Source organism: Sorex araneus, chromosome 5 (genome assembly GCF_027595985.1).
Source record: "Sorex araneus isolate mSorAra2 chromosome 5, mSorAra2.pri, whole genome shotgun sequence".
Lineage (NCBI taxonomy): Eukaryota > Metazoa > Chordata > Mammalia > Eulipotyphla > Soricidae > Sorex > Sorex araneus.
In genome coordinates this window covers 115,468,203-115,496,190 of record NC_073306.1, presented here as the reverse complement: position 1 = coordinate 115,496,190, position 27,988 = coordinate 115,468,203, and the positions used below count along the sequence as shown (strand labels likewise).

Below are 27,988 nucleotides of genomic sequence, written 5' to 3'. Positions count from 1 at the left end.
AAGCTTTGTTGGCTGCAGTGCTGGGGCGAACCCAGGGCTCTGCTGCTCGGCCACAATCCCCAGACACAACATGGTACGTTTCCGGGGGTTCTGTTTGGCTAGTTTGATCTGGGGGCCACACCCAGTGGGCTCGGGGCTCACTTCTGGCTCTGTGTTCAGCGGCCACTGCCAGCGGTGCTTGGGGGAACGCGTGTGGTATCAGAGACGACACCCAGGTCAGGGACACGCAAGGCAAACACACCTTCACCCCTGTTCTATCTCTTGGGCCCCAAGTTAATAAGTTGTGTGCCCCCCAAACAGCACCGTCGCCCACCCCTTCTCCGAAGACAAAGTCTATTCCTACTACCACTTCTAGCAGAAGAGTTCACTGGGAACTCCCAGACACGGGCCAAGAGCAAATGTAAAAACTGTGTTTTATTGAAAAAAAGGAATGGCCCCCTTGGTGGGCATCCCCGATAGTACAAGGAAGGAAAAGGAGGGACAGGAGAGGAGGAGAGATGGAAAGGAGGGAGAGAGGGAAAAGAAAGGGAGGGAGGGTGAGAAGGAAGGAAGGAAGCTAGGGAGAAGGAAGAGAGGAAAGAGGGAAGGGAAGGAGAGGGAAGGAGAGGGAAGGGAAGGAGAGGGAAGGAGAGGGAAGGGAAGGGAAGGGAAGGGAGAAGGGAGGAGGGAGGAGGGAGGAGGGAGGGAGGGAGGGCTGTTTCCTTCCCGGGCCGCAATCTAGAAGCAGGTGACCTGAGCTCAGTTCCAGCTGCTGGAAGAGCGGGGAGCACGGAGGGAGGGCGCAGAGCATGTCACCTAGAAGGGGAGCACCTCTTCCACGGGGATGTCAAGGATGACATCCATATCAGGGGGGCACCTAGAGGGAAGAGCAGAGACAGGTGTGAGAGGCCAAGCAGGGCAGGGGCAGGGAGCACCGCCCCCTGCGGGCCCCCCACTCTCCTGAACACTAGGGGCCAACCGCAGAGGCGGCCAATGGACAGGAACTAAGCGGCTCCAGCCCAAAACTCTCCCCCCGAACTCAAAGGCAACCGTGTACACACGTACTCACATGAACACACAGGCGCACACGTCCCGGCATGTGCGCACGAGCGCACTCACACATGCATGCACACACAGGCTCATGCCCACAAACATCAAGATAGACCGGGAACGGGTTTGGTGGGATGGGAGTTCCCCCGACGATGAGAGGCCAAGACCGAGACTGCGAGGGGGCGGGAGCATGTTCCCAAAGTCTCAGTCTCACACACGAGCTCTTCTCTTCACAAGGAACTGGGACCGAGAGCCACTTCTGAGGAGGATCAGCCCGGGTGGGCCCTGCTGGGACCAGCCGGGCAGCACCCGGGGGAGTGATGTGGTGACCCAGCCCTGTGGGATGAGAAGGCGCCCTGAGGCGTCTCCTGGGCGTGGCACACACACTCGGTCCCTGAGCGCTCTTTCCCAGGAAACACACTTTTTTGGGTCTGGGGGCAGGAGGTTGGTGTGGGGGCCACACCTCGCAGTGCTCAGGGCTTACTCCTGGCTCTGCGCTCAGGGATCCCTCCTGGTGAAGCTCAGGGAACCACGTGGAGTGCCGGGGTTGACCCTAGGATGTGCCACCTGCAAGGCAAACGCCCTGACCCACCGCCCTGTCGTGCGGGCCACTCACTGTCTTCCTGAAGTCAGGGTGACTGAGTTAGACACTTGGATGCAGTCACGGGAGCACACGACATCTCCCGGAGCCCCCGTTCCTGCAGCCACTGGTGAAAGGTCCCCACACGGGCCTCTGCCCATCCCGTACTGCCTCATGCCTCCGAGGCCGCAGAGGATTCATGTGACTAAGGCACAGCCCAGGGCTTGGTCGGGGCAGGCATCATGCTTCCCATCCAGGTAGCAAGACAGTGAGGTGCCCCCCGCCCCCGCCCCGCGCACAGGGACACGGCGGCAGGATTACTCTCGCCACCCTCTCCCCAGTTCTCCGCTCTTCTGCCGTCCACAGTCTGCTGTGCACAGAAACCCTGAGGCGTGTGATGTCAGGACACCTGCACCAGAACCCTCAGCCCAGACACAGCAACTGGGGCTAGACAGTCCGGCGGGGAAGGCACCTGCCTTGCACACGGCCCACCCAGTTCTGTCCCTGGGCCCCCATAAGGTGCAGACCTAGGAGTAGCCCTCAACACTGCCAAGGGTGCCCACCCATCCACCCCCCCAAAAAAAAGAAATCACAGCAACTTGTAAACCTACAAAACTAAGTGGGTCTTTCGAAATATTCTACTTTTCTGTGTCACTGAATTTTTTTTCTTAATGACAGAAAGGAAGGGGTGGGAGCGCCATCCAAACCGGGCCCCTGCTCTGCAAAAGTAGCGTTCTGGGGACTGGAGTGATAGCACAGCGGGGTTTGAGTGTAGCTTGCATGCAGCTGACCCAGGTTCAATTCCCAGCATCCCATATAGTGCCCCCAGCACTGCCAGGAGTAATTGCCGCCGGGTGTGACCCAAAAAGAAAAAAAAATGTAGAGCTGTGTCTGGTAGGATTTGGTAGACAGCTGGGGTGGTCTGGGACTGTCCCCATAAACATAGGTGGAAGCATTTGGAGACATTCTCAAAGCTCCATAATTCCTTGCTAAATCTGAGCCAAAGAGTTTTACTCCAGGGGTAAAAGCACTTGGGGCTGAAGTGATAGTACAGCGGGTAGGGCGTCTGCCTTACACGCGGCTGACCCAGGTTCGATTCCCAGCATCCCATATGGTCCCCTGAGCACCGCCAGGGGTGATTCCTGAGTGCAGAGCCAGGAGTAACCTCTGTGCATTGCTGGGTGTGACCCAAAAAGAAAAAAAAATAAAGCACTTGCCTTGCACACGATCAACCCTTATTTGATCCCAGGCACCACATGGTCCCTGAGCACTGCCAGGAGCAACTCCCAAGCGTAGAGCTGGAAGCAGCCCCTGAGCACTGCTGGGTGTTACCCAATTCGGTGCCCCCCCCGAAAATAAAAAGAACGTACAAAGCATACCAAATTGGGGCAGGAGAAATAGTACAATAGGTAAGGAGCTTGCTGTGCATGTGCCCGCCCTAGGTTCCAGCCCTAATGTCCCATAGGGTCCCCCGAGCACCGCCAGGAGTGATTCCTCAGAGCAGAGCCAGGAGGGAGCACTGAGAATCCCTGGGTGTGACACACAAAACAAAAAATTGCACTGTAGCACTGTCGTCCCGTTGTTCATCGATTTGCTCAAGCGGGCACCAGTAATGTCTCCATTGTGAGACTTTGTCGTTATTGTTTTTGGCATATCGGGTATGCCACGGGGAGCTTGCCAGGCTCTGCCATGCGGGCGGGATACTCTCGGTAGCTTGCCGGGCTACAAAAAACTAATTTAAAAAAATCAAACCAGATTAAGAATGTTATACTTTCCGACAGTGGGGGACAGGGGAGGGAGGGGGGCTGCATAGGCCGAGGCCCAAGGTCCCATCCCCGCCAATCCCAGCTTCTGACCGAGCAGGATCTGCACGCACATCCTCAACCACCCGTCTTCGGTCCACGCAGAGATAAAGGTACATCAGCTTGAACACACCACCGTGTGCGGCTTTTACCTCCTACCTGCATGTACGTCCTTCCCCCGGCCCGCCTGTCCTGTCCCTGGATGCAGGGCCACCACCAGCCCCGTACAAAAGCCAGGAAGCCAGGGGCCACCTCCCAGGGGCCACTCCCCAGGGGCCATTCTCCCCAGGACAAGGGAATATCACTCGCCAAATTCTGCATCCGCTATCCAGAAGCCAAGAGACTTGCAGCTTTAAGCCACATTCTCGAAAGTCACTTTCTGGGGCCGGCGTCATCGTACAGCCGGGAGCGCATTTGCTCTGCACACAGCAGACCTGGGTCGGATCCCCGGCGTCCCATATGGTACCCGGCACCACCCGGAGTGATTCCTGAGCACAGAGAGCCAGAAAGAGGCCCCAGGCTCAGTTGGGTGTGGCTCAAAAGCCAAAATAGAATCAAAGCTGCTTTCCCAGGGCTGGAGCAGGAGTTGAAAGGCAGGAACGTGAACCTTACGGGAGCAACAGGCAAGTCCCTCTCCCGGCACCACACAGCCCTGCCAAGCACAGCCCTGAGCACAGCCAGAGGACGCTGGGCCTGGGCTACACCACATCCCTGGGCCGAGCACTGCCTTGTCCAGGGTGGCGAGCCCAGAATCTCCAGGAGTGACCCCTGGACCCACTGAGCCTCGCTTGGGAAGCCCTCCGGAGACGGAAACAAAATCAGCTTTAACAGAATAAAGGTCGGAATCTGTTCTAGGTCTCCCTTACCCTTCTCAGTTTTGTTTTGTTTTGTTTTGGTTTGGTTTGATTTGGTTTTGGGGTCACACCCAGTGGTGCTCAGGGCTTACTCCTGGTTCTGTGCTCAGAGCCAATACACCTGGCGGAGTTCAGGGGACCATAAGTGGGGGGTCGAATCAAGGGGGGCCTGGGAAGATCGCGGTGTCCTGGGGTCCTTTGAAGCCATCACGGAGAGGCCTGGCTGCTCAGAGGCCCCCATCTGACCTCAGCAGGCCTTGCCCCCAGGGAGGGCAGGCAGAGAACTGGTCTCAGAAGAGACTCTTCCTTGGGGACCCGAAAGCCACCCTCCTCTCCCTGCAGGGGTGACTCCTGGCCGTTCCACCCACCTCCATCTCCTGGGCCACCCAGCCACTCAGCGCAGCACCCATCTGGTCAACACCCAGAATCTGGGAACAGGAAGGGGCCCGGGAGGTCCCGACCTTAACCTGCTGGACCCCGAGGGGAAACTGAGGCCCAGAGATGCCCAGTGGCCCTGTCCACACCCGGCCCACCTGCCCCCTCCCACACAGACTCTGCCAGCCACGCCCACTGCCCGCTGAGCCCCGAGTGCCCGGAGCAGAGCTCGGCCTGGGCAGCTGCACCATCCTCACGTACTTGGGTCTCCGGAGCAGGATGTCAGCGAACAGAACCTCCCGGGGCTCCTGGACGTGCTGCTGGAGCTGTTTCACCTCAGCCCTTAACGCAGGCATCGCCTCCTCGAGCTGGGCGATGTACTGAGGGGAGAGGCCCGGGGGCAGGGGACAGTGAGACGCCACATGTCCCCCTACCAAAGGGAGAGAAGGACACACTGGTTGAGTAGAAAGACAGCGTAGGGCTGGAGCGACAGCACAGCGGGGAGGGCATTTGCCTTGCACGCGGCTGACCGGGTTCGATTCCCAGCATCCCACATGGTCCCCCGAGCACTGCCAGGAGTAATTCCTGAGTGCAGAGCCAGGAGTGACCCCTGTGCATCACCGGGTGTCACCCAAAAAGAAAAAAAAGAATAAAAGAGCTTAGGGACATGGCCTGGGATCAGGTGCCAGGACAGTGGAGACCCCAGGGAGGGGTGCCAGTGGGCTCAGGAGTCAGTGACAATGTCAGAAAGGGCAGGAAACGTTGGGGAGGGCTGGAGGGATAGGACAGTGAGCAGGGCACCTGCCTTGCATGCGGCTGACTCCAGTTCGATCCCCAGCACCTTTATGGTCCCCTGAGCCTGCCAGGGATCACGTGATCCCTGAGCACAGAGGCAGGAGTCAGCCCTGAGCACCGTCGGGTATAACCCAAAAACCAAAAGAAAAAAAAAGAAAGAAATGAAGGAAGAGAAAGAAAGAAAGAAAGAAAGAAAGAAAGAAAGAAAGAAAGAAAGAAAGAAAGAAAGAAAGAAAGAAAGAAAGAAAGAAAGAAAGAAAGAAAGAAAGAAACAGTGGAGAATGGAGTCAGGTGGCAATAGCTGGCAGGTTGCTGGTAAGAACTGGGGACAGTGGGTGATAGAGGCGACGCACGCTGCCACCTGACGAGGGAGCGGGGTGAGAAGCAGCCCGGGTGTGGCCCAGCGCAGGAACAAGACGGTCAATGGGCGATAAAGGTAGCTGAGTGGGGGGTGGCTCGTGGGGCTACTCCTGGGTCTCGAGATCACAGATGATGGGGCCGAAGGGCTAGCACAGCAGGAAGGGTGCTTGTCTTGCACATACCGGACCCGGGTTCGATCCCCAGCATCCCATGTGGTCCCCCAGCACTGCCAGGAGTGCTCCCTGAGTGCAGAGCCATGAGTGACCCCTGAGCACTGCTGGGTATGACAAAAAAGAAAAAAAAAAAAAAGACTAGGGATGCTGCTCAAAGAGGCAAGGCCTCCACCGGCACCGAGCTGGACCCCAGGCTGCAGCAGGGATGCCCTGAGCACCACACCCAGGCCAGCTGGCTCCCCCAGGGTCCTGGGCACCGCCCAGCCCTGTCCCCCGACAGCGAGACACTCCCCGCTTGCCCACTTACCCCTCCGAACTTCTCCTTGTATCTCAGCAAGTCCCGGGTCTCTCGGGTCTTCTGGAGAAGAACCTCTTGGTGGGGGTACAAGGCTTTCTAGGGAGAGCGGAGAGGTCTGGTGCCCGGGGGCCTCTTTCCGGGCAGCAGGACCCAGGGCCTGAGGGGCGGCAGGGGGCAGTAGCGCCGGGTCCCCACCACAGCAGCGGGCACCTCACCATCACCAGCGAGTGCAGGATGCTCTTCCTCTTCCTCTGCAGCCGGCCGTGCAAAGACTGCAGGACCTTGCTCTGTATCTCCCTGAGGTCTTCCAGCTCCTCCTGGGGGCAGCAGAAGGGTGTGGGCCACCAGCCCTGCCTCTTCTCTTCCCGGGGGTCCGGGGGGCGGGGCCTGGACCCACCTACCTGATGACTGTCCTTCAACTGCTGCAGCTCGCGCCCCAGCGTGGCAATCTGGATGGACTTGACCGGGTACTCGTGGTCCATGTAGGTGCTCAGGAAGTTCACCTGCTCGTGCATCTTCTGGATCTGGGCCTGCAGCTGGTCCATCTGCTTCTCCAGGCCTGGAAAGGCCAGGATTCAGGACTCTGCCTGAAGGACTGCCCCCCAGTCGCCAGAAGGCCAGGATCTCTTGGGCTCTGGGCTCAAACGTGGCCCTGGGAGGCTGCAAGAGGCTGAAAGTTAAGCCCCTACAGAGTCCTGGAGCCCCGAGGTGCAAGAGTCAAAACAAGGGCCGGAGAGCACAGTGGTACGGCCAGCCCGGTTCAATCCCCCACACCCCATATGGTCCCCCTAAGACACCCCCCACCAGGAGTGATCCCTGAGTGCAGAGCCAGGAGTAAATCCAGAGCGCTGCTGGTGTGACCCCCACCTCCCAAATGAAGAGAACACAGGGAAAGAAAGAGAAAAGCAAATGGGTGGAAGATCCCAATGCTGCACACGCCTCACCCACACGCCCTCTGCTGTCTGGGGTACACACACACACACACACACACACACACACACACACATACATGCATACACATACACACACATGCACATACACATACAGACCCATACACACATACGTGTGCACATACATGCATATACACACATACACATATACATATGTGTACACATACACACGTGCACACATACACATATATACACACATACACATGCACATACACACACGTGCACATACACATACAGACCCATACACACAGATACGAACGAGCGCGCGCACACAGACACACACACACACGGGCGCGCGCACATACACACGGCAAGATACTGGTTCCCCTTCCCCCACCCTATTCCCCAACATCTGAGGCCGCCTGACAGCCCGGGCCCTCCCCAGAAGAGGTCTGAGTCTGTCCCACGGAACGTCAGGTGAAGGGATCGAGGCAGGACACCTGGGGCCCGGCCACAAATCCCAGAAGCACCCAGCAGGAAATCGAGGCGCGCTTGGGCAGGATTTTGGTTCCCAGCACCCTGAGCAGGGACTAGCCCTCCTGCAGCCTCAGTTTCCTCCCATGTGAAACGGGAGAAGCGGCCCTGCCTCACGGGTGCAGACTCGGAGAGGCACTGCGCACCCCGGTAAGCAGGGGCTCCCCCCCAGGGGCTCCCCCCCAGCAACTGCACTGGGCCGGGCTGTGGCCCCAGCGGCGGCGTCTGCCTGGGAAGGGAGCGAGGAGCAGGGGGAGGGGCGTCGGTCGCTGGCTCCGCCCAGGCCCGGTCCGGCCCCCACCCGGCCCTGCTTACCCTGCACCCTCCGGTCCTCCTGGGCCTCCCACTCCTGCGCCTCCCTCTGGAGCTCCTGCAGCTTCTTCTCATGCACGTAGTCCAAGACGTCGATGATGGTCTGCGGACGGAGGGTCGGCTCACGCCAGTCCCTGCTGCCACCCACCAGGCACAAAGCCCGGGGGTGGGCATGAGGGCCCTCTGCGGCGCTCGCCCCCCGGAGCCCCGCGCCAAGCGCCCCACCCCCAAGCACACTCTCCAGCCCCAGCTCACCCCCAGGCATCAGCTCCTAGCCCCCCTCGCCGGCCCGGCCCACGCTGCACAGGTTTCTCCCCCACGGGCCTCACGAGGAGGCCCCCGTCTCCGTCTTTTTCTACTCCTCCTCTTCCCGTCTGAAGTACTACACGGCCGTGTTCATTGCGCAGGTGACTGTTGATTGCGCATTATGTCACTACGAGGGAAGGCCCAGCTGGCATCCCTCGATCCACTCTCCACATCTAAGTTCTAATCCCCTTCCCTTTAAAATGTAAGTAAAGGCGCTGAGAGATAGTACAGAGGGGAGGGCGCCGGGCCGACCCACGTTCCATCCCGGGCATCCCATATGGTCCCCTGAGAACTGCCAGGAGAGATTCTTCCTGAGCGCAGAGCCAGGAGTAGCCCCTGAGCAATGCTGGATTTAGCCCCAAAACAAAAAAAATAATAAATATGTAAACAGAGGGACCCAAGCATATGGTTCCCCTCTAGGAGTGATCCCTGAGCACCGCTGTGTATGGAAGGAGAGAGGAAGGAAGGAACGAAGGAACGAAGGAACGAAGGAAGGAAAAGGAAAGGAAGGAGAAAGAAAGAAAGAAAGAAAGAAAGAAAGAAAGAAAGAAAGAAAGAAAGAAAGAAAGAAAGAAAGAAAGAAAGAAAGAAAGAGAGAGAGGAAGGGAGGAAGGGGGGAAGGGAGGAAGGAGAAAGAAAAGAAAGGAAAAAAGAAAGAGGAAGGAAGGGAGGAGAAAGAAAAGAGAAAAAGGAAGGAAGGAAGGAAGGAAGGAAGGAAGGAAGGAAGGAAGGAAGGAAGGAAGGAAGGAAGGAAGGAAGGAAGGAAGGAAGGAAGGAAGGAAGGAAGGAAGGAAGGAAGGAAGGAATTGTTGCTGGAGGAGAAGACAGATGCTATTCCCGATGAAGCCACTAGGCGGCAGTGCGTCGCAAGGCAGCCAGGCCCGGGCCGGCGGGCGGGGCGGGGCGGGGCGGAGAGGGGGGGGTCTCACCGTGAGGGGGTCTCACCGAGAGGGGGTCTCACCGAGAGGGGGTCTCACCGAGAGGGGGTCTCACCGAGAGGGTTTGCTGCTGCTGCAGCATCGCCTGCACTCTCCGGGCCGCGCTGTCGTCCAGACCCCGGATACTGTGCACCAGGTCCCGGCCGAGCTGGGCGAGCAGGTGCTCCTGGCCGCGGAACTCCGAGAGCGCGGCCCGCCGGTTCCGGAGCAGCGCCTGCGGGCCGAGGGCGGGGTGAGCGCGGGCGCTGCCCCGGGACCGGGCGTTCGTGCCGCACGCCCGCCCCCTGGCGGCCCCCGCCGGTAACTGCGGCCCGGCGAGCCTGCGGTCCCCTTTGTCTGCGGGCCAACTCTTTATCCACCCCTCCCCCAAGGTCCATCTCCTCATCTTTGACACCTCTGATGGGGGGAGGCATCTGGCCGTGGGTCGCGCTTCACAGCTTAATTATCTAAAGCCATGTGTGGGTGAATAAAGGTGCTCACCAGCGTGAGTCAACAAAGCTCTGCCTCTATCTGCAGCAACAGCTTCCTAGGTCCAGTGAACCAGGACAATGAGAATGCTGTGCTCCAGGCTGGCTAGAAGTGACACAAGTGACGGGCCCCCTGTGCCGGGGACCGGGAGGCCAGAGGGACAGGACAGGGGTAAGGTGCTTGCTTTGCAACGCACTGGCTCCTGCTCCGTGCCCAGCACCACCTGGTCTCGTGAGTACCACCAGGTGTCACAGCTGAGCAGAGAGCCTGCAGGGTGTGGCTCAAAGCCCTCGCCCCCAGCCCAAAGCCACGAAAGAGGGCTACACACAGCTGACCCGGGTTTGATGCCCGGCATCCCAGACGGTCCCCCGAGCATCGCCAGGAGTGAGCCCTGAGCACAGCAGAATATCACCCCCACACACACCCCCTAAGAAAAACAAGAAGCAGAGGGAATAATATCCCAACCTCACAACCAGGTCTCAGCGGGCAGCTCAGCTGAGTACTCTAATTTCCTCTGTGGAGCTGAGGGATCAAGTGACTTGCAAAAGGTCACCCCTGACAGGTGCATGAAATCGACAATAAGAACAGTAACCACTGCTGAGGGCCTCTGTGTGCCAGGCTGGGAGCCCCCCTGCAGCAGAGGGCACCAGCCTCGGCCACCAACACTCCTCTGTTGGCTCCCTCTACTTAACTGACAGGTGGAAACCCAGAGAGGTTAAGTGCCTTCCCCCAAATCACACAGCAAGTGGAGGCAGAACAAGAAGGCAGGCTTCTGACGAGGACACCTATCTTTCCCGTACACTGAATCAAGGGACGGATGAGTGGCCTGAAGGGGGGCAAGGCGGGGGCTGGAGCGATAGCACAGCTGGCAGGGCGTTTGCCTTGCACGCAGCCGACCCGGGTTCGATTCCCAGCCAGGAGTGATTCCTGAGTGCAGAGCCAGGAACAACCCAGGAAGGAAGGAAGGAAGGAAGGAAGGAAGGAAGGAAGGAAGGAAGGAAGGAAGGAAGGAAGGAAGGAAGGAAGGAAGGAAGGAAGGAAGGAAAGAAGAGAGAAAGAACTGCAAGGCAAGGAAAGAAAGAAAGAAAGGAAGAAAGAAAGGAAGAAAGGAAGAAAGAAAGGAAGAAAGGAAGAAAGAAAGGAAGAAAGGAAGAAAGGAAGAAAGGAAGAAAGAAAGGAAGAAAGAAAGAAAGGAAGGAAGGAAGGAAGGAAGGAAGAAAGAAAGAAAGGAAGAAAGAAAGGAAGAAAGAAAGGAAGAAAGGAAGAAAGAAAGAAAGAAAGAAAGAAAGGAAGAAAGAAAGAAAGAAAGAAAGAAAGAAAGAAAGAAAGAAAGAAAGAAAGAAAGAAAGAAAGAAAGAAAGAAAGAAAGAAAGAAAGAAAGAAAGAAAGAAAGAAAGAAAGAACTGCAAGGCAAGGCTGAGGCTGACAGAGTGATTAAGACATGATTTTGAGGACTCGGCTCAAATCCCAGTTGTCACTGCAGGGAACCTGAGCAAGCTCATTTGCCTTCCAGCCCCCCATGATTCACCATCCAAAGCCCCGCAGTTCACCATCCAGTGCCCAGGGCTTCGCCATACAGACCCCTGCATTCACCATCCAGGTCCTCCGCTCACCCTCCAGCCACTAGGGGGCAGTGCTCCCCTCGTCCTGTGCCCTCAGGACCGCTAGCCGGCGCTGAACTCTACTTCCTCCCTGTCTGCCAGAAACTACCCTTTCCCACGTCCCACAGCCTGTGCATAAAAACAAGTCAGGGGCCCGGGAAATGGCTCATATAACACAGGGCATCACAGGGCTCCCCGAGCACGGCTGAGAGTGACCTGAGCCCCACGCTGAGTCACCCCTTGGCACCACCAGGTGTGCCCCCCCCACAAAAGCTAAATAAGGAAGTAAAAAGCAGGGTCCAGGAGAGAGCTCAAAGCGGGGGAGAATGCGCTCACATGCGCAAGGTCCCAAGTTCAAGCCCCAGCACCAACCAATGTGGTCCTGGTGTTCTACAGGACCACAACACCGGGCCAACGCACATCAGTACTTGGTACCAGAGCTACAGTAAGGCAGGGAGGGGGTTGCCTTGCACGCGGCAAACCCAGTTCAACCCTAGGAACTCTGAGCGCACTGCTTTATACTACACTGAGCTATACCCCCAGCCCCTCCCCCCATTTACACATGAGTGAACTGTTTTGCCTCGGTAAATTAACTACTGAGGGGCTAGAGCAACGGTGCAGCAGGCAGGGCATTCCCCTTGCAAACAGCCGACCTGGGTTTGATCTCTGGCATCCCCACGCACGGTCACCCAGGCGTGATCAGGAGAAATCCCTTGAGGGCAAAGAAGGAAGCCCTCAGCACAGACGGGTGTGGCCCCCAAAACAGAATAAGATTGATAACTTAAAAAAAAAAAGAGTTTGGGATAAAGAGACCATTTAGGGGCTGGAGCGATAGCATAGCGGGTAGGGAGTTTGCCTTGCACACTGCTGACCCGGGTTCGATTCCCAGCTTCCCATATGGTCCCCTGAGCACCACCAGGGATAATTCCTGAGTGCAGAGCCAGGAGTAACCCCTGTGCATTGCTGGGTGTGACCCAAAAAAGAAAAAAAATTAAAATAAAATAAAGAGAAACCCACATTAAAAAAAAAGAGAGAGACAGTTCAACGGGCAGAGCATTTACTTTGCAGTCAGGAGGCCCGGATTCAACCCCCTGTACTCCTGAGCACTGCCAGGAGCGAACCTCAAACACCGAGCCAGGAGTAGCCCCTGAGCACCGACACATGGGCCCAGGCCTTGAGAGCTAGTGCAAGGAGTAAGGCAAGCGCCTTGCACACAGCCAACTTGAGCTCATCAGGCCCCGGCATCCCAATTAGCCCCACCCGAAGTTATCCCTGAGCACTGAGACAGGAGTAAGCCCTAAGCACAGCCAGATGTGGCCCAAAAACTCTGAGAGATGTGCTGACAGGCAAACGTGAGATGATTATTCTGTGCCGGGCATTGTGCTAACATAACTCTGCATCAGCGGCCTCACCCGACACTATCACCAGCCCCCTTTTATAGAAGCAGAAGGTTCGGAGACTCAGAACCCAGCCAAGGTCACCGAGAACAGAACTGCTGACCTGGCCCATCTGGGCTGCTAACCACTCCACTGTCCTGCATCCACCGCGCCAGACCAGAGTATCTCCAAACAGGCCCAGGGGCCAGGGAGCCTGACAAGGGCCATCTCCAAGGCGTGGGCCCAGGAAGCCGGCGCTGGCACAGCTCCGTCCTTTTCTGGATTGCTTACCCGACGCACACTGTCCCGAGGGTCTGAGGACACATGCTCTGTGCGCCATAAAAGGCCCTTCCCTGGCACTGACACCAACAGAGAAAGCCCGCTGTGTCCATCCTGACCCGAACTCAAGTTTGCATTGCATAACTGCAGTGTAGGTCTCCCCATTTCCCAACTTTTTTGTTTGTTTGTTTTTTGTTTTCGTTTTGGGAACACACCCAGCAATGCTCAGGAGTTACTCCTGGCTTTGCACTCAGGAATCACTCCTGGTGGTGCTCAGGGGACCACAGGGGATGCTGGGGGTAGAACCTGGGTCAGCTGCATGCAAAGGCAAGCACCCGACCAGTTTTACTATTGCTCCCGTCAGCCACCTTGGTCCAATTTCCTCTTCTCCTATTATAACCTCCCGGCACTCGGACATTTTTCTGGTTGTATTGGTCCTGATCTCCTTCCCTTACTAGGATGTCACAGCCAGGAGGGCAGAGACACTGGCCTGTCCCATCTGCAGGGCCAGGGCCTGGTGCTCCACACACAGGAATGGGGAATAAACTACATGGGACTCTATGCTTCCCCTCCAAAGTGTGAGCAGACACGGTGAATGCCAGGCTCCTGGCACGTCCTGACGCCTGGGTAGTGCCTGGCACATAGCCGGCCCTCTCTCAAGAGCTGCAAATTGTAAAATCATTGTCTTAAGTGAGGGAATCCTCTTCGGTCTCCCAAAACAAACCAACTGGGGCTGGAAAGATAACACAGGATTAAGATTCACGCCTTGCGGTCCATGGTGGTTTGATCCCTCACACATATGCCCTCCCCCCGAAAGCATTGCTGGGTGCACCCCTGGGGGCCTTCGAGCATTGCCAGGGCCAGGGCGACCCTGGTAATCCCTAACACCACAGGGCCCGAACAGCACCTCGCCATTGGGCCCTCACTCTGAACTGTTGGCCGGCATGCATGGGAGTCTCCAGGCAGGACCCGGGGGCTTCCCGAGCACCACTTAGAAGAACCCCCAGGGGGTGGAGCAATAGCACAACGGGTAGGGTGTTTGCCTTGCACACAGCCGACCGGGTTCGAATCCCAGCATCCCATATGGTCCTCTGAGCCCCGCTAGTAGTAATTCCTGAGTGAAGAGCCAGGAGTAACCCCTGTGCATTGCCGGGTGTGACCCAAAAAGCAAAAAAAAAAAAAAACCCAAAATATAAAACCCATGAACTGACTGGTAGTTTCTGCTCTCTACCTCTGCTGGCCCTGTCCCACAGTTCAACAACCCAAAGACTCCCATAAAAGCGGAGCAGAGAAACCCAAAGGTGGAACCAAAGCGACAAGGTGCTCGCCTTGCAGAGGGCCAACGGGGGTTCGCTCTCTGGCACCCTACTGGGCCCCGAGCCTGCCAGAAGTAAACCCTGAGTCCATGGGGCTGGGGAGAGAGTACGGTAGGAGGTAGGGCACCTGCCTGGCATGCGGCCAACCTGGGTTCAATCCTACACATTCCAGGGGGTTCCCCGAGCACCGCCAGGAGTAACTCCTGAGCACTGCTGGATGTGGCCCCCAAACAAAAACAAAACAAAACCACCAAGGCCGATGGCGGGAGCCATAGAACAGCATGCAGGAGCTTGGTTTTGCGCAGAGCCAGCCTGGCCCCCGCCACCCCACAGGGTCCCTCTATAAGTGATCCTTGAGCACAGAGTGAGAACCAAGTCTTGATCGCCACGTATGGCACAGAAAGAAAATAAAAATTAAAGACACACAGAAACTAGACACTGGAGCACAGGCTTTGAATATGAGAGGCCTGTGTTCTATGTGCCCCCCTTCACGGGTCCCCAAGAGTAGCCCCCCTGCACTGGACCTGGGGAATAGCCCCCAGCACCACTGGGTGTGGCCAAATTACACACAAACAAAACCAGAATCCAGTCATGAATCACAATACTGCCCACTACCTATTCCCCATTCCCCTCATCACTGCTTTAGCCACACTGACCTCAGGACCTTTGCACTTGCAGTTCCTCTGCCTCAAACATATGTCCTTCTGAGGTCACCACCTTAGTGACCTTCCCTGACCACCTTATCCAAAACAGTCCTAGAATACGGTATGACTGAAACCTGACCATGATCAGCTTTGTAACTCTATCTCACAGTGACTCAAAAATAATTAAAAAAAAAAAATTTAATCCCAGCTACTCCTCAGATTTGCCAGTGACACAATCCTTATGCCTCAGGACTCCCATTGCCACCACTGAACAAATCACATACTGGTTTCTCTGTGTCCCCAGCAGAATGAAAGCTCCCTAATAAGTCCAGAGGCCTCACCATGAGAGAACACTCACGCTTAGAGCAGGGCCTGGCATAAAGCAAGTACGCTATAAGTATTTGTTGATGGGAGAAGAAGAAGAAGCTGACCTCTTCAATAAATGAATATTCCAAGGAACAGTATTTTTTTTTTTGCTTTTTGGGTCACACCTGGTGATGCACAGGGGTCACTCCTGGTTCTGCACTCAGGAATTACTCCTGGCAGTGCTCAGGAGACAATATGGGATGTTGGGAATCAAACCCGGTCAGCTGCGTGCAAGGCAAACGCCCTACCCGCTGTGCTATCGCTCCAGCCCCATTTTGCTTTTAGTTTTGTTTTGGAAGGATACCCAGTGTGGCTCAAGACTGTCTCCTAGTTTTGCACTCAGGGATCACTCCTGGCAGTGCTCAGAGAACCATATGGGATGCCAGGGATTGAACCCAGGTGGGCCACATGCAAGGCAAGTGTCCTTCCCGCTGTACAATTGCTCCGGCCCCCAAAGAGACAATATGAAAAGCATAGGTCTTAGGGGCCAGAAGGATAGCACAGTGGGTAGGGCATTTGCCTTGCACCCAGCCGACCCGGGTTTGATCCCCAGCATCCCATACGATTCCCACTGTGCCCCTCCAGAACTACCAGGTGTGACCCAAAAAGCCAAAAAGAAAAGAAGGAAAAAGAGCATAGGTTTCAAAGTCACACGGTCAAGCTCATATTCGGTGTCAAGCAAAAACACAGAAACTATGGGAGAGCAAGAGTCAAAAATAACATCAGAAATGAGAGTTTCTCCTTTAAGAATACAGGGACAGTCTCTAATCCACGTTAGCAAAACTGAGTTTGCAGAAGGGGGAGTAAAAAGGCTTCCAAGAAAATCCATTTCCCTTTCTCTTTATATAGTAGTCATTGTTCACTGGGTTATTAAAAACTTTCTTGAAGAAGTCCAGAATTCTTCTGTAGTATCTTGTGGTATTTATAGTGTGTGTGTAGACATCTGTAATGGACGCTAAAGACCTCTCTTCAAAGATCCTTCAGATCTTTGAAGCATTGTTCAGATAATAACAGAAGTCAGAAAAACAATGGATGGTGAGAAAATTCATTTTCTACAATAGTTGCTAAGCCTCACTTCCAGTACACTGTACTCTGTGAAATATTATTTTACAGGAAGTTTTAAAAATGAACAATCCACTAGACTGTATTCCTAATGTAATGAGTTTTCTTTTTTTCGGTGATTCTGATCATTTTCCTGAGTCTTAAACACAATGGCAAACATTTTGTTTAACTGGTTTCCATCTTTGGTGCCATCATTTTTCTGCCTGTGTAACCTGGTACAAATCATTCCTCTCCCTCCACCCTAATTAGGGATAACAACGAGTAGATCCACAGCATCTCTGACTAGGAAATATTTGACACTTGCGAAGCACCTGGTATATCCTAAATTGCCAGATCCACAACGACCCACCCCTGCCCCACCCCAGTTCCCTGCTCCCATGGGCCCCAGAGCCTATAAAAGGATGTGCCTCGTACCCGAATTAAACGGAATTTGCTTTGCATCTTGATCGTGTCCAACTTCTCTCTGTTTACTTCCTGTTGAGTCTTTGTTATCCACTTAGTGGGCTTGAAATGCAGCCCTAGGGGAAGGGAAGAAGCAAAGAGAGTGAGAGCCAGGCCAGGCCTGGAGGAAGGTCCCAGGGAACTCATGCTTTATAAGAGACACCCCCACCCCATCCTGTCCTCAGGGCTACCAATTCAACGCCTCATAATACACAGCAGTGAACCTGGGAGGCAAGTCACACCCATCCGCTCTCTACCAAGTCCCACCTGAGAGAAGAGAGAGAAGAGGGGCAAGAGTGAACTTGAGTAGAAAGATTGCACTCATTTGTGGAATATAAAGTAACAGAATGAGAGACTAACACCCAAGAATAGTATAGATAAGTACCAAGAGAAGTACTCCACAGCTTGGAAGCTGACCTCACACGCTAGGTGAAGAAGCAGTTCTGATAGAGAAGGGATCACCAAGCAAAGGGCACTAGGCCGGCCCACTAGGGATGGTAGATACGGGCTGAAAACAGACTATAGACCGAATATGATGGCCACTCAATACCTCTGTAGCAAACCACAACACCCTAAAAGAGAGAGCAAGCAAGTAGGAATGCCCTGCCACAGAGGCAGGGTGGGGTGAAGGGGACAGGGTTGGGGGCGTAGGAGGGATGCTGGGACCATTGGTGGTGGAAAATGGGCACTGGTGGAGGGATGGGTACTTGATCATTGTATGAATGAAATGTAAGTATGAAAACCTGTAAGTCTGTAATTTTGTCTTACGGTGATTCACTAATAAAAAGAAAAAGAGTGAGCTTGAGGGGGCCGGAGTGATAGCACAGCACAGTGGGTAGGGCGTTTGCCTTGCATGCGGCCGACCCGGGTTCGATCCCCGGCATCCCATATGGTCCCCCAAGCACCGCCAGGAGTAATTCCTGAGTGCAGAGCCAGGAGTAACCCCTGAGCATCGCTGGGTGTGACCCAAAAAGCAAAAAAAAAAAAAAAAAAAAAGAGTGAGCTTGAGTGTGGGCAGGAGGGAAAGGGGCAGCAAGGAAGATGGTCAGGCACCCAGCCTCAACTCAACCCGAGTCAGGAAGGCCCGCTTTGGCTGTCATGCCAGTGGATCCCTAAGCACAGAGCCAGAGGTAAGCCCTGAGCACCACCAGGTATGGGCCAAAAGCAAACAAAGGTAAATGGAAATAATTCCGATCCAAATGAAGCCACTGAAAGGCATATTCTTAGAATGTTTGTACCTGCATAAGGCAAATGGCCTGGAAAGCTGCTGGTATCTGTACCCTGACATATATATGACAATGCATTTGGGGACCAAAGAGATGGTACAGCAGGTAGAGTGCTTGCCTTGCACGTGGCTGACCCAGATCTGATCCCCAGCACCCCATATGGTCAGTGAGTCTCAAAGGAGTGACCCCTGAGTGCTGAGCCAGGAGTAAACCCTGAGCACCGCCAAATGTAGGCCTAAAATAAAATATCCTTATTCTGTTTAAATGTGTGTATACCGTTTAAGTGTGTGTGTGTGAGCACGTGTGTGTGCATGTGTGTATCCTGTTTGTGTGTGTGCATGCGTGTGTGTGTATCCTGTTGTGTGTGTATCCTGTTGTGTATGTGTGTGTATCCTGTTGTGTGTGTATCCTGTTGTGTATGTGTGTATATCCTGTTGTGTGTGTATCCTGTTGTGTATGTGTGTGTATCCTGTTGTGTGTGTATCCTGTTGTGTATGTGTGTGTATCCTGTTGTGTATGTGTGTGTGTTTTTGGGAAGTAGTTCCACACACCATGTCCTAAGGGTCTCTCCTGGCAGTACTCAGGGAACAAACTGTTTCATTGGTGCCAGCGATGGAACTCAGAACTCCAATACCCAAAGCAGGGGCCAAAGCGATATAGCTCAGTGGTAGGGCGCTTGCCTTGCACAGGGACAACCCAGGTTTGATACCCGGCATATAGTCTGCTGAGCACCACCAGCAGTAATTCCTGAGTGCAGAGTCAGGAGTAACCCCTGAGCATCACTGGACCACCAGGTGTGGCCCCCCCACAAAAAAAGAACATTCAATACTCAAAGCATGTATAAAACGTAAATCATCTCCCCAGCCCTAGAAAAGGATTATTTTTTAATGCACTAATGTCCTTAGCCTTGAGAAATTTTGGTATTAAGTATAAGGATGACAAAATAATTCTGTTAAATTGATGAAATGCCTGTATATATGGTATTAATTATATTAAGAGACATGATTCATAGATTCATCTGTGATTCTAGGTTTTTTTGTTTTGTTTTGTTTTGCTTTTTTGGGGTCACACCCGGCGATGCACAGGGGTTACTCCTGGCTCTGCACTCAGGAATCACTCCTGGCGGTGCTCAGGGGACCATATGGGATGCTGGGAATCGAACCCAGGTCGGCCGCGTGCAAGGCAAACGCCCTACCCGCTGTGCTATCACTCCAGCCCCTGTGATTCTAGTTTTAAATATGTTTAAAATGAGGTTGATTTAGATTTGTCTGGAATGGAAAGGTTGAAGACTGGAGAAATAATACAGAGGTTAAGGTACTTGCTCTATGGAGACCTCACCCAGGTTCCATCCCCAAAGTTGCATGATGTCTCCGAGCCCCACCAGGAGTGATCCCTGAGCACAGAGACAGGAGCAAGTCCTGAGCACAGCCAGGTAGTGCTCAAAACCCAAAAATAAGTAAATACATACATAAATAAGTGGAAAGATTGAAGCCACTCTTATTAAATGTGTATGAATTTCCAAAACTTGTAAAGGAACATTAAGAGCACCCAGGTTTAGAACTTTATTAGATTAGCAAGAATTATTTAAATACTGAATAGTTTTTCTTAATCAGACAAGTGAACTATTTTAAAATGAAACTATATTAAAAGTATTAATGTGTTTAAGAGGCTAAGGGAACTTTAATTAACCAAGTTCCAAAATATCCCTTACAAGTGATTATAAAAATCCTAAGATTTGTAAGTCAAACGTAAACAATTTAGGATTATTTGTAGCTTTAATAATAAGTACTTATTTTCATTATTAATAGTAGCTAATTATCTCTTTTGTTTTCAATTAAACTTATTTTGAGATAAGTTCAGGTTCACACAGTGTTTTAAGAAATATGGGCCAGGGAGCTGGAGCGATAGTAAGGCAGGCAAGGCACTTGCCTTGCAAGGGGCTGTCCCAGGTTCGATCCCCGGCATCCCATATGACCACCCCCCTCCCCCCCATCCCCCCGCCCCTGACCCCAGCACAGCCAAGAGTAATTCCTGTGCATCTCAGGGTATGGCCCAAAAAGTTTAAAAAAAAAAGGAAAAAGAAAGAGGGGCTAGAGCAATAGCACAGCGGGTAGGGCGTTTGCCTTGCACACGGCTGACCCGGGTTCGATTCCCAGCATCCCATATGGTCCCCTGAGCACCGCCAAGAGTGATTCCTGAGTGCCGAGCCAGGAGTAACCCCTGTGCATCGCCGGGTGTGACACAAAAAGCAAAAAAAAAAAAAAAGAAAGAAAGAAAGAAATACGGGCCAGAGAGATAATACAGTGGGCAGGGCACTCGCCTTGCATGCAGGTAACCCAGATTCAATCCTGGTACCCCACATAGTCCCCCAAGCCCTGCCAGGAGTGATCCCTTAGCACAGAGCCAAAAGTAAGCCCTTAGCATCATTGGGTGTGGCCCAAAACAAAAACATGGGCTGTAGAGCTAGTACAGTGGATAAGGCACTTGTCTTGCATGCAGCAGACCCAGGCTTGGTCTCCAGTACCCTACATGGTCCCCCAACCCCCTCCAGGAGTAATCCCTGAGCACCATCACGTGTGGGCCTAAAACAAAACCAAAAATTTTTAGTGATGTGTTTGGGATTTTTTTGTTTGGGGGCTACGCCCAGTGGTACTCAGGCCTTACTCCTGGATCTTCTCTCAGGGGTCAGCAGTGGCAGGGCTGGGGGCACCATATGGGATGCTGGGGGTCGAATCCAGGTCAGCCGCAAGCAAGCCAAGTAGCCTGCCTGCTATACTATCTCTTCAGCCCCTCTACATCAAATTTTTAATAACCTTGTCTATATCTATCTAAAAGCCTTCCTGGGATTTTTTTTTGGGGGGTGGGCATCTTCTAAGCAGAGCTTGGGGGGGTCCCAGGACTACTCCTGATGATTCTAGCCCAGCGAGGACAAAATTCAAAGCTAGAGACTGAAGATATGGTGCTGCTCAGGCCCTGTCGTGCTGAGGATCCCCAGGGCCACCCTAACGGTCCTTGGAGGACTTCAGGGTCACACATGATGGCACCGTGAAAGGGCCACGTAGTACTGAGGCAAGAACCAGGGTAAAGTATGTACCCAAGCCCTGAATTCTTGTTTGTTTGGGGGGGCAGTCACACCCAGAGGGGCTCAGAGCTTACTCCTGGCTCTCTGTTCAGGGGTCACTCATGGAAGTGCTGGGGGAATGATATGGGGTGCTAGGGACTGACCTCAAGTTCGCTCTATGCAAGGCAAGTGTCTGGCCCACTGTACCGTCCCCCCACCCGAGGGATATTTTTATAGGAATTACATGAAGCATACAGATGAGTTGGGAAGAACGAGCATATTTACTATATTGAGTCTTCCAAGCCATGAACATAGTGTGTCTCTCCGTTTATTTAGGTCTTATCGGAGGCCTTAGCATCCATCTGTTTCTCCTTCGTGTTCCGGTCCTCCTCCTTCTCTGTCCGATGAGTGATTGTGTCCGTATCCTGAAGGTTTTACAACATCTCACTGGATCCTATTTCCTCTTTTTTTAGCACTCAGTGTCCTGCTGCAATGCAGCACGAAGCTGCCTGTCCGTGCTCAGCCCGCAGCAAGAGCGGGGGGGTTGGCTCAGCCTGTCTCTGCAGATGGAGAGGGCAGCAGTTCAGCGCTGCCCGGGGCCCTGCCCAGACCTTCCAGTGCAAGAAGGCTGGGCCCTAGTTTGCATCACCTCATCACCTCCAAGTGGGGAATGTAAGCACAGCTGTCTGCCAGGGAACACGGACATGCCAAATCAGCACGGGGAGCGGAATGCCAAAGAGCCAAGTTTGCTCTGCCTCCTTGGAGCTGGGTCAAGGTAAAGGCTCTGATCCCCGCCGGGCCTTGCTGACATAAGTGGATGCGGGAAGTAAAAGCCTACAGGCATTTGCCTTGCATGCGGCCGACCCGGGTTCGATTCCCAGCATCCCATATGGTCCCCTGAGCACTGCCAGGAGTAATTCCTGAGTGCCGAGCCAGGAGTAACCCCTGTGCATCACCGGGTGTGACCCAAAAAGAAAAAAAAACCTACAGGCATGGGGCCAAGAGAGACAGGACTGTGGGTAGGGCACTTGCCTTGCATCTAGTCAACCCAGGTTTGATACCCGGTAGCCCATATGGTCCTCCAAGTCCTACCAGGAGTGAGCTGAGGGCCAGGGGAAGCCCTGAGCACCACTGGGTATGGACCCAAACCAAAGCCAAGCAAATAAACAAGGCGAAGATACTTGTTTAGCATGTGGCTGCGGCCCCAACACTGGTTTGACTATTAGCACAGCATAGGGCCCCCGAGGCACAGAGTCAGGGGTGATTCCCACAAAAAACAACAACCCGGAAAAAGGACCTGCCCCCAGAATCTGTCTGTTTTACCCATGAACACAAAGGCATGTTGGGTTTTACGGGAACACTTTTCTAGCAGCTACCATCATGGGAAGACCGTGCTTTGTTCTGTTGAGATCAAGACGTGAGCACCACTTCCCACCAAGGCTACAGTGAGAAATTCCTCTATGTACCCGAGTCTCCTGGTGCCATCCCTGCATTTACCACTGTCCCACTCACCAGGCGCCTAGCCTAGGAGTGAGCTTCTGATGATCACATTCTCTAGGATAGGCCTTTCTGAGCACTGTCACTGTCATCCCGTTGCTTATCGATTTGTTTGAGCGGGCACCAGTAATGTCTCTCATTGAGAGACTTATTGTTACTGTTTTTGGCATATCCAATACGCCACGGGTAGCTTGCCAGGCTCTGCCAGGCAGGCGGGATACTCTCGATAGTTTGCTGGGCTCTCCGAGAGGGGCGGAGGAATCGAACACAGGTCGGCCGCGTGAAAGGCGAACGCCCTACTGCTGTGCTATCATCGCTCCAGCCCTTTCTGAGCACAGACGTCAAAATATGCTACTTCATTAACCATGTAGCAACGAGGCATTGCTACATTGTCTGTGTGTCTGTCTATTTGGGGGCCACCCCCAGCAATGCTCAGGGCATCATATTCAGTGCCTGTGGCCTGCCACACACAAGGCAAGCACCCACTGGTGCTGGGGTACCATGAGATTCTGAGAAGCCAGGCTGGAGCTCAGGCCTCTAAAGCATGAGCTCCATCCCTTTGAGCTGTCCCTTTGGCCCTTAAGTTGACTCTTTTTTTTTTGCAATTTTTATACATTTTATTTTCACAATAGTTCATTATAGATACTATTCAAACACCCACCCCACCAGCAAGCATCTTCCCACCACAATAAGAGGGAAGTGTGCAAAGGTTGTTGATTTCATTCTGGGACCCTTCAAGCCCGTATATAAGAGAATACAAGCAAGTATGTTAAAACCAAATACATGTGTGCTGCTTTAGGTACATCAGTAGGCTAGAGTAAAAGAGGTTGTGTGGCCGCAAACGCAGTTGCATGCTCCAGGAAAAACTCTTCCGGGAGTTTTGTTTTATAGTCTCTGGATCTTGGCAGTTGATAAGATTAAATGTTAAATGGCAGGGAAGGGGGGAAGCAGGGCAGTTTGTGGGTGTGACTGCCAGGCTACTGGAAAACTTGGGATCTGGGTGGAGGAGGTTCAGTCCTGATCCCAGCAGGCTTGGAGATCTCAGCCACAGGTCCCGCATACCTGGGTTTCTCTATCGGTTCCTTCATGTGTGGGGTTTATCTGAGCGTGTGGAGGAAAGAATGTCTTTGAGCATGGCTGTGGCTGGGTTCTAGAGGTTTTCGGCTGCTGGGGCTCTGCTTGGGGTGGGGAGGGAAACTCAACCTACCCCCACCTCTGAGGGGGCCCCCAGTGAAGACAGCCTGGCGAGGGGGCAGGAGATTCTGACTTAAGTTAACTATTTTTGTAGTTATTTCATAGGTAGGCTATATTACCCATGAATTTTGTTTCTGGATAATGAAATAAATTCTACAGGAATTTTGTTATTAACAGGGGTCAGAGTGGATAGGATACTTGCCTTGCATGTGGCTGACTTGGGTTGGATCCCCAGCACCCTATATAGCTCCCCCTGAGCCCCTCCGGGGATGATCCCTCAGCCCAGAGCCAGAAATATATTCTAAGCACCATCCCTAAAAGTAGATTTTAGAAAATGTCAGAGAGCAAGATTGAAGCAAGATTGAAGCAGCCTGGATCCCTGAATGACTGGTGGGAAAAATTTCTTCCTCCTGACAGATCCACAAATATACACTCCCATAACTGGGAAAGAAAGTTCTGCATGAAACTTGGAATCTGGGGTTTTCCATGGCCCCACCCAAATACACATGGTGTCACCAGGGGCCCAGAGGGATCGCTCTATTCTGTCCCTCATGCCCACACCAGCTCCCAGAGGCATCTGCCCACCTGACTGAATGTCACCGGAAGGCATCCTGCTGGTCCTCCGGGGGCTGCTGGCTTGCGGGATTGGAGGCAGAGTCAGAGGTGGTTTGGCTTTCTGCTTGAACTGTTGCCAGAGGATTCGATCCTACCAGACGTAGCACAGTCACACACAGCCTGGTGGATTCAAACCCTAATATCCTCCCGCACTGATTATCTATTACCCTGGACAAGCACTTTCAATGCTGAGACCTCTCAATGGTCTCAACTGCAAACTGCATTTAATACTATAACCCACCTCCTGTGTTGGCAGGGGACTCCCCTGAGATATTTATAAAGCATGCGATAAGGGCTCCCAAAAATGTTACTATCGCTGTTTTTTATCAGTCAGCCCAAATTGACTTAGCACGTCAGGCTATGAGGTGCTAGAAACTGAGCAACAGAAGGCCTGGAAAAGACCCAGGAGAAAACTTAAACAGCGATCAGAGAGCAGCCAAATAGATAAAGTGTCGAGAAAACTGAGGCTCAGAGATGTGCTCCGGGATGCACAGCAAAGGTGTAATTCCACTGACTGTGGTATTCATTCAGGTCTCCAGACATCTCACCGGGACAGGTGAGGGTGGAGCTAAGGTGGGCAGGAGCAGTGTATCACCCCACCACCCCCACCACCCAAGGCCCCCTAGCCCTCCGACTTACTAGATTCTGGAACTTGAGGTTTATGGAGCGAGCTTTAGAGCTGGTAGTTCTGAAAAAAAGTTGGGGAAAAGAAAGAACTCCTGTCATCCCCAATCCCAAAGGGATGCAGACAAGAAACGTGAAAGAGGCTTAGAGTCTTGAACTTGAAAGCGAAGAGTGGTGGGAAAAATTACCACCTCCTGACAGATTCACAAACATACACTTCCATAACTGGGAAATAAACTTCTGCATGAAACTTGGAATCTGGGGTTGCCAGTTTCTTACCTGCATCCCTTGGGGATTGGGGATGACGGAAGTTAGTGATTTTCCCTTCTAGCTAGTAGAGATGCAGATGTGAGTCAGAGGGCGTGCAGTAGGGGCGGGCCTACAGGACAGTTGGACGGGAGGGGGCGTGGCCGAGGCGCTGGGGACAACAGTGCAGAGAGGATCTTAAGGGCCCCGGGGACAGCAGCACGCCTGTGCCGTTGCCACCCCGCGATGCTCCTTTTTCACCTACTTCAGAATGCTGTGCGGCATTGCAGACAGTAGAAGCGTCTCGAGTCGTGAGTCCAGGGAACCCTGCCTCTCTCCTTGGCTTCTGCAGCTTCCTGGCAGTGTCAACTCCGCGGTCACCTAGGCCACCCCCAAACTTCCAAGGAGACTAGAAGCTTGTTTTCTTGACTGGGTCTCCAAGGAAACGGACACGGACTACCGAGCGCCTGGAGGGCCAAACTGTAACTTTCGCTGTCTTCTCTACTTGCTTTTCTTTTTTTTTTTTTTTGGCTTTTTTGGGTCACACCTGGCTCTGCACAGGGGTTACTCCTGGCTCTGCACTCAGGAATTACCCCTGGCTGTGCTCAGGGGACCATATGGGATGCTGGGATTTGAACCCTGGTCGGCCGCGTGCAAGGCAAACACCCTACCCGCTGTGCTATCTCTCCAGCCCCTCTACTTGCTTTTAAATACCCTCTCCCCTATAGACCGAACACCATGGCCACATAAAATACCTCTGTTGCAAACCACAGCACCAAAAAGGAGAGAGAGAGCAAAAGGGAATGCCCTGCCACAGAGGCGGAGGCGGGCGGGAGGGGGGGATGCGGGGAACATTGGTGGTGGAGAATGGGCACTGGTGAAGGGATGAGTACTTGATCATTGTATGGCTGAAATGCAAGCACGAATGTTTGTAAGTCTGTAACTACCTCATGGTGATTCACTATAAAAAAATTTAAAAATTTTTAAAAAATTAAAAAAGCAAAACAAAACATCAAATAAATAAATAAATACCCTCTCCCTTTTGCCCAGCTCATAATCCCTCTCTGGAATCCCTATCCCCCCCCTTTCTTTTTTTTATTTTTTTTTTTTATTTTTTTTTTTTTTTTGCTTTTTGGGTCACACCCAGCAATGCACAGGGGTCACTCTTGGTTCATGCACTCAGGAATCACCCCTGGCGGTGCTCAGGGGACCATATGGGATGCTGGGATTTGAACCCGGGTCGGCCGCGTGCAAGGCAAACGCCCTACCCGCTGTGCTATCACTCCAGCCCCTCTTTCTTTTTTTTAAATATATTCACGCTCTTGGCTAATGACTTTGCTTCCTATGCAGAAGAAAACCACTGGGATCAGAGGACCGGGGGGTAGTGCCACGGGTACTGTGCTTGTCTTGCACGCAAGCCACCCTGATTCAATCCCTGGCACCCCGTGTGGGGTTCCCTGAGCCCTGCCAGGAGTAATCCCTGAGCACTGAGCTAAGAGTAAGGTCTGAGCACTGCCAGGTGTGCCACTGCCCCACCACCCAAAAAAAAGGGAAAGAAAAGAAAACTGTGGGGATCTATAAGCTCTCGTGTTTGGGTCTGAGATCTCTGCATGCAGGAAGCCAAACCTTGCACCCCTTATCCCCAGATCCCAGAGTTGGGAGCAGATCCTAAATACTGCCAGGTGTTGCCTCCCCCCTGCCCAACAGGGGGGGCAAAAAAATAGCAAATTCACACTTCATATCATTTTACCCACTTACTTGCCTCCCTCCTGTAATGATGTATAAACTGCCTACTTAAAAAAAAAAAAAAAAAAAAAACTGGGGCTGGAGTGATAGCACAGCAGGTAGGGCGTTTGCCTTGCGTGCGGCCACCCAGGTTCGATTCCCATGGGAATATGGTCCCCTGGGCACCGCCAGGAGTAATTCCTGAATGTAAAGCCAGGAATAATCCCTGTGCATCGCCAGGTGTGACCCAAAAACAAAACAAAACAAAAAAAATCCCACAATTATGTTCTAAATCCTCTCCTCTAAGATACTGTCCTGGAAATTCTTAATTTTTCTCTGTAGTATTCAGTGTAAAAATATTTTAATTTTTGAGGCTGGAGCAATAGCACAGTGGGTAGGGCATTTGCCTTGCACGCGGCCAACTCGGGTTGGATTCCCAGCATCCCATATGGTCCCCTGAGCACCACCAGGGGTAATTCCTGAGTGCAGAGCCAGGAGTGACCCCTGTGCATCAGCCAGGTGTGACCCAAAAAGCAAAAAAAGAAAAAATTAAAATTTTTAATTCTTTTTTATTTCCTTTTTTATTGCATCACTGTGAGACAGGCCCTTTCAAAGCTGTGCAGTTAGGTCTCAGTCACACAGTCCAACACCCCCTCCCACCAGTGTCCCAGGCTCCTTCCCAGCACCCCTCTGGCAGGCTCTTTTCTTCTCTCTCTCATATTTTAATTTCTTCCATTAAAAAAAAAAGTAACCGGGGCTGGATCGATAGCACAGCGGGTACGCGTTTGCCTTGCACGCAACAGATCCGGGTTCTATTCCCAGCATCCCATTTGGTCCTCCGAGCACCGGCCAGGGGTCGTTCCTGAGTGCAGAGCCAGGAGTAACCCCTGAGCATTGCCAGGTGTGACCCAAAAAGCAAACAACAACAAAAAAAGTAACTACAGGCCAGAGTGATAGTACAAAGGGGAGGGCATTTGCCTTACCCAAAAAGCAAAACAAAA

General features: G+C 53.0%; 1 protein-coding gene and 1 long non-coding RNA gene across 2 annotated transcripts; both read right to left on the bottom strand.

The window, feature by feature from the left end:
• Positions 1-402: 402 nt before the first annotated feature.
• On the bottom strand, positions 403-17,045 carry C5H20orf96 (chromosome 5 C20orf96 homolog). Its single transcript, XM_055139934.1, has 9 exons — positions 17,042-17,045; positions 16,773-16,876; positions 9,302-9,460; positions 8,006-8,105; positions 6,668-6,825; positions 6,482-6,583; positions 6,276-6,362; positions 4,902-5,020; positions 403-856 (listed from the first exon to the last, which is right to left on the bottom strand). The coding sequence occupies exons 1-9, from the start codon at positions 17,043-17,045 to the stop codon at positions 796-798; spliced, it is 894 nt and encodes a 297-aa protein (XP_054995909.1). The 3' UTR covers positions 403-795.
• Positions 17,046-24,387: 7,342 nt separating this feature from the next.
• Positions 24,388-25,636, bottom strand: LOC129404837 (uncharacterized). The gene is made up of 3 exons (XR_008630173.1): positions 25,528-25,636; positions 25,032-25,080; positions 24,388-24,483 (listed from the first exon to the last, which is right to left on the bottom strand). It is a non-coding gene; the product is annotated as an uncharacterized LOC129404837 (long non-coding RNA).
• Between the last annotated feature and the right edge of the window lie 2,352 nt (positions 25,637-27,988).